At 35.7% G+C, this 6,267-nt stretch overlaps 1 protein-coding gene and 2 long non-coding RNA genes across 3 annotated transcripts; all 3 read right to left on the bottom strand.

Annotated features, from left to right (window-relative positions):
- Positions 1-911: 911 nt before the first annotated feature.
- LOC109590221 (uncharacterized) lies at positions 912-3,288 on the bottom strand. The gene is made up of 7 exons (XM_020006143.1): positions 3,132-3,288; positions 2,108-3,085; positions 1,924-2,048; positions 1,722-1,874; positions 1,501-1,675; positions 1,383-1,451; positions 912-1,309 (listed from the first exon to the last, which is right to left on the bottom strand). The coding sequence occupies exons 1-7, from the start codon at positions 3,286-3,288 to the stop codon at positions 939-941; spliced, it is 2,028 nt and encodes a 675-aa protein (XP_019861702.1). The 3' UTR covers positions 912-938.
- A 64-nt stretch (positions 3,289-3,352) lies between these two features.
- Positions 3,353-3,568, bottom strand: LOC109590223 (uncharacterized). Its single transcript, XR_002189219.1, has 2 exons — positions 3,492-3,568; positions 3,353-3,444 (listed from the first exon to the last, which is right to left on the bottom strand). It is a non-coding gene; the product is annotated as an uncharacterized LOC109590223 (long non-coding RNA).
- Positions 3,569-4,438: 870 nt separating this feature from the next.
- LOC109590222 (uncharacterized) lies at positions 4,439-5,069 on the bottom strand. The gene is made up of 3 exons (XR_002189218.1): positions 5,025-5,069; positions 4,647-4,798; positions 4,439-4,495 (listed from the first exon to the last, which is right to left on the bottom strand). It is a non-coding gene; the product is annotated as an uncharacterized LOC109590222 (long non-coding RNA).
- Between the last annotated feature and the right edge of the window lie 1,198 nt (positions 5,070-6,267).

The raw sequence follows: 6,267 nt of genomic DNA, 5'->3' as shown, positions 1-6,267 counted from the left end.
TCATTATTGTGTACAGAAACAACTTTATGATAATCCTAGACCTGCTCCCGTACATCACCATCTCTCTCCAATGTAAGCTGATTATAAATACTTATAAATGTCATGAATGCATTAGAATCCTGTTAAACCCTTTGAAGTATGGAATGCCCATACATGTAGGGTAGACTATATTGAGAGTAGTGTTAGCTGGACTGTAGTTCATATAAAAACTGTTAGAAATAGCTAGCCAGTCACCTCTCAGACTATTGGTCTACAGAATAGTCAGAAAGTGGAGTGGAATAAGTTTACCTAATGTATTTATAAGTATTGTAAGGAGTTTATTTAGAGAGTATGAGTTGTAATAATGCATGATTGATGATGTCACTGGGAGAGTACAGACAAGAGGTATGGATTATAGTGAGACATCATTTGATGTCACACTCTCATTAATTGTTATGATAAGGCTTTCATAATGAACACACTAAGTTCATTTATTTGCATTTTTTTATATAAGATCGCAATTGATTGTTTAATGTAATACAATAGTGATTAAAAATCAGTTAAGAATAGGAAGTTCATGAGAAGTGAGAATAAGGTGTTAAAAAGATGTGAGTAGAGTCAAAACAATGGATAGGAATTTTTTATTTTCAAAAAATAAATTAAAATTATGATTGTTTGACCTAAATTTTTCAAATCATGAAAATCCAGTTTTGACCAGAATCAGCTCCACAACTAATTAAAGAACTTGTATATGTATCAGAAAATGTCCCAAAAAGCATGCTTTGCAAGCTAGGAGCATTATGCCAATCCTGTCGGAAACCCTTCCTTGTGCTGTGCTGTAGACCGTCACAAAAGAGTTAAAAGTTCACATTATAAAACTTAAATGATTAATTAATTATAATAAAAGAATAAAACAATTATACAAATCATAATATTTTGCAAGTAAAACAAAGCAGCAATTAATTATCAATATTAATATTAAAATCAAATCCCAGTTCATTTCTAATAGCTTCAATCCAGTCCTCACCTAAAGCTATTGCTGCATTTGCATAACTGCCTCTTACAGCAATGAATGAGCTTAAGAACTTTTGACAGTGCTCCTGCACTTGAGGTAACTTCCTCTTAAAACTAAGACTAGCCTTGAACTCAGTGATAAAGGCTTCCATTGAGCAAGTTCTTTTAACTTGTTCAGTAATGAGACCAACTGAAAATAACTGACTGGCAAGATCTGAGAGAGATGACGTAAGAGAATGGAGTGCAGCATCACGAGATACAAGAACATCATTAATGATTCTCTTCACTTTCTCAAGATCAACAGTAACTGGCACACCTAATAGAGGTCAAAGGTCAATATAACCCAATACACACAAACCATGCATAAACATACACACACTGTTACTTACTAGTTCCTCCAGTGGATGATGCAGTAGCTTCAGTAATTGTATTAGAAGAGGAGGACGAGGTAGTAGGATCTGATTAATATTAAATAAATAAACAATATTGAAGTGAGTTATTTATTACTTGTTGTTCTCAGTGATCTACGAATATGGAATGTAACTGGACGAACCACACCTACCAGTGGTACAGAGTAATTTAGTGTAGGAACAGCATCAGGTGATCCATACACTGATATTGGACAAGATGGAGGAAGAGGATAATCTTTATCACCAAAATTATTAATATCATCTTGATATAACTGAAAATAAAAGTAACAATGCTGTACAGTATACAGTATAATATACCCTGCAAGGTGTTACATGAGGTTCAATAGTCCATCCTTCATAAGACTTCATTTGTGGAGCATTTAAATCCAATTCAACAAAACCATTAGGAGATGCAATACGAAAGTAAACATAAGGTCCTCGTTTAGCTTGTGGGCATTCTTTCTTAATAAACTGTATAAATAACTAATAAATCATATGGTGATGAGTTATAGTGAATTACCTCAAGAAGTGCATTCAATTTCTTAGCTGAAGTGAATGTCACTAAATCCCCTTCATCGTGATCTTTCTCATAATAAACCAGTCCAGCATAATTTGTAGCTTCTTTTACACCAGTGGACTGTACTTCTATAGTAATACACACACACAATACAGTATAATATAATCAATATAGTTTATTCACTTACCATCTTTAGAATCAGACCCAGGTTTATCCAATACTTCAGTTTCATTCTTACTCTCAATTGCAGCAACAGGTGTGGCCAAGGGACTAGTAATTGATTCTGTACTAACCAGTATGCTATTCTCAGTTTGCTCCTTATCTTCCTTTCCTTTGGCTATTCCTACATGTATAGGATCTTCCTCTTGTCCTCCCTTTTGCTGTTGGAGTTCCAATGGTTCTGGTTGCTCTTGTGACTCCCTCACTCCTTCTTCTCCTTGTTGGTGTCCTCCTTTTCTTTGAAGGTCTCTTTCCTTTTGCTGTCCATCTTGTGACAGTGATTGGCCTCCATTTTGCAAGTGACCTTCTTGTTCCTGTTGTCCTTCTTGTGACTGCTCTCCTTGGGTTTGTGGGTTAACTACTGGTTGTTGTTGAGGGACTGGTGCATTTCCTCCCTGAGCTGGTATTACACCTGCTCCTTGAGATCCTGTTCCTTGTTGCTGCTGACCTCCTCCTCCTCCTCCTCCTTCTCCAGTCATAGATACTATTAGCAATCCCAGTATGCACACCAAACAGAAATCTTTACGCTCAATAAATCCATACCCACCATTAGAGCTAAACTCTCCTCCTTCTGCAAACTTGAACTGGTAAGGAAGACTGGGTGTGTTGACTGGAGCTATAGCAAACTTTAAGTATTGTGCAAGATCTGGTCGTCCTGTTAAATCAACGCAGTGCTGTATCTCTAACTTGAGTCGTTTGAGGAGAGGCTTTGAGAGTGATACTGCATACACAGCACTCACTAGGACAGTATTAGCAGGAAACTCGAACTGTCCTCCTACAAGAGCAACCACTGCTGCTTCTACTGTCTCAGAGGACAATAGGCTTCCTTCTTGTATTCCAATCCTTACACCATATTTCTCCCAATTCATCAGTTGAGGTTTGTCTCCTTGAATTAAGAACAGCTTCTTCTCTGCTACCTGGACATCACTCAGACATTCCAAATTATCTATCAATTGTATTCAATATACACTCAGTCAGTATAATAGTCTTACCCATTGAAGGGATCATGTAATCAAATTGCACTTCTTTGGTACTAGTCTCTTTGGTTTGACTCCATTGCTCCTTCTCCTTCATTAGTTTGGCAGTATACAACTCATTATCAGCAACTTTAGTTTGAAGTTCTAAATATTTTCTCATAAATATATACATTAATGTCAATACTCTAACCTTTAGTGAGCTGTTTTTCTTGGTGATATTGTTCCTCTACTTCTCCTTTCTCTTCCTCTACTTGTTTCTTCTCTTCTTCTATTTCAATTATATATACTTCATTATAAGCAACTGTAGCTCTAAGTTTCTCATTATCTTCTGCATTAATAGACTCATCTAATATTATGTACTGATGATACACTAACCAGTAATAATCTTTTTCTCTTGTAAAACCTTTTCCATTTTCTCTTTCATAATAACTAGTTGACTGCCATCAACTTTAGAGCCTGAAAAATTATAACATAGGAAGCCTAATGTCTTATTGCAATACCAATTTAACATAATTATAATGATACATAAGGCAATGTAATTTGCATCATATATGTACATGTATAATATTACACATATATACGTGTACATGTACCTTGCTTATTTGCCTCAACCAGTGCCTCCTGTAGTGATACTTTGTCCTGATAAAGCACTCGAACTTTGTCTTGCAAAAGTTGAATATACCTCTGAAGCTCCATTTCTTTCTCTGTGGGATGTTGTGTTAGCTGATCCATCCACCATGTTCTGGTCTTGCTGTATGATGAATACTTTTTTTGATAATTCTTTCTAGTGAGATCATTACCATCCAGTACTGACTGTACTATCCACTCACCAGCTTCACTATATACTGAAATAAGAAAAATTAATATCAGCACGTGTGATATCAATCCTCATTTACCTAACTCAATTATCATTACTAGTTTATTAGTATCACTGACTGGTACATGATTCATAAACCCTTCACATCCTCCAACCATTACTAGCCACACACAGTTTGGTGACATTGTGACTGCTGTGAGTGAGTGACTGTATCTACCAGTAACAGATTCAGGTAGAAGAATCTAAACATGCAAATATGAGAAATATTTCATTTGATATAACTGTATTGAGGCTGTTCAAAAATTAATTTCATTATCAAATTTTAGTAATAGAAATAATTTACATGTACACATACCTTCTTACAACTGAACTGACCAGTAGTGATATTATCAAATAATAAACATTCATTCATTGATTGTTTGGCAACCATATCCACTCCACCAATCACTACTAGTGCAGGTGAGGTAGAGACTCCATTGATAATAGCACTGGCATGGCTAATTCTCACAGGCCTGAGTCCCTCACCTGATATCAATCCACTTTTAATCATACTCTCCCAATGCTATAAATAAAACATATAGGTCATAAGTATCTAGCTGTGAATGTACATACAAAGATTAATTGCTTTGTTCACTATTATAAAAAAAATCAAACCGATATGAGTAATACGCATATATATGTGTAAACTGTACATGTACACAATATTAACTTACTATAATTGTATTTTGTGTCACAGTAAATATGTACACATCATCAGTTACTGTTCCTCCAACAATTATTCCTTTATTTTGATTTATTTTGTTGATTGTAAAACTATTAGTTGGTGGACAACACTGTCCACTGACAGATGGAACAGTGAATTGCCCTAAAAATATATAGTTTAAAGAGAATAGAAAAAACCAGTATACCAATTTATTTTTGTGGTGAAATATTTTTGCAATTACTACATTTCTAAGATTTTGCAGAAAACTTTTGCAAATGTTTGCAAACTGCACCACATGGCAATGAAGATGCCTAAACTTTGCAATTTTAATTTTCACAACTAAGTAAAAAAGCAAAAATATTTACCATGAAAAGCTAGATAAAATTACCGTTAGATAGATTATAAAGTAACTGTTCATTAGTAAAAGCAAGGTCATTCTTAGTATGACGATATTGAAACTGAGGATGTTTTAGAGCTGGTGTAGGACCCACCCCTCCGACCATAAAAAGATAGTCAGTTCCATCAAATTCCAGTGATACCATTCCACCATTGGCTTTCTTCATCATGGACTCATCATTAGGATGCAATTGAGTCCAGCTCATGGTCAGTGTATTCAGTATATTTAAACTGTTGTGGTAACAAGCATCATGACCACAGTGGCCAGCATAATAATAAATATTAGAACGAAAGGTGGTACAGGAGTAGCCAATGACTCCTAATGGAGGAGTACCTCTTGTTAGGTGAGAGGACCAGCGAGCTGATGAAAAGGAAAATGTCTCAACTGTTGAGGTCAGTTTCCTCTTTTGAGGTGAATCGTGTACTTTAGGTAAATCAGGCTGGTCCCCTCCCCACAGGTAGAGCGAGTCTCCTATTACTGGAGCTGAGTGATTAGCCCTCCCTTTGAATTTATAAGTACCTGTAAAGGAAAGAAAACAAAATTAGGAAAAGAACACAAAGAGGAACTAACCTGACATTTTTAGCGATTTTCCAGCAAAACAGAGGCGAGGTCAAGCTAGTAGCGTCAGCCTCGGCGTCAGCTCCACCTAAAGAATGTCTAAAATTGGCATTGTCAACAAGATCATAAACTAAGCCTAATTCATAGATCTATGTATTTTTATAAGTAGACTAGAATGTACATTACATGCAAGGTTCTATTGATCTTCTAGCATAGCCTGTACATTGTCCCTCAGTTCCTGTGGGAGTCCCTCCAGCAGTTCCTCTTCATTTATATTGAGGTCCAAGTTCTGCACAACATTCATTCCATCACTTTGTTGAAGTACAATCATATCAGATGACTGAAGCCTCTTCAGTTGTGAGAGCCAACTGATCAAGAGGATCAGAATCAGGTTGAAGGAGAGAGAGTAAATCAGACATATTAAGAAGAGAAGGATCAATGGAGTCCACTCCTAGTTCATTATTTTGGACTACTTTGTGTGGAAATGAGGATTTACTGCTGGCAAGTATCAGAAGTAGTAGACTATGAATGTACATGTACGACATTATGTCTTGAATAGCCCAAGGCTGCCTTTCTATATCATTAGTAAGCCTTAGAGAATAAAGTAAAAAGATATTTTATTTCAGTTTAATCTACCAAAGAGCTTAAGCCAATATAATTATATTGGCTTATTATT

Source organism: Amphimedon queenslandica, unplaced genomic scaffold (assembly GCF_000090795.2).
Source record: "Amphimedon queenslandica unplaced genomic scaffold, v1.1 AMPQUscaffold_10327_Cont17162, whole genome shotgun sequence".
Classification (NCBI taxonomy): domain Eukaryota; kingdom Metazoa; phylum Porifera; class Demospongiae; order Haplosclerida; family Niphatidae; genus Amphimedon; species Amphimedon queenslandica.
This window is presented reverse-complemented; position numbering and strand designations above follow the sequence as displayed.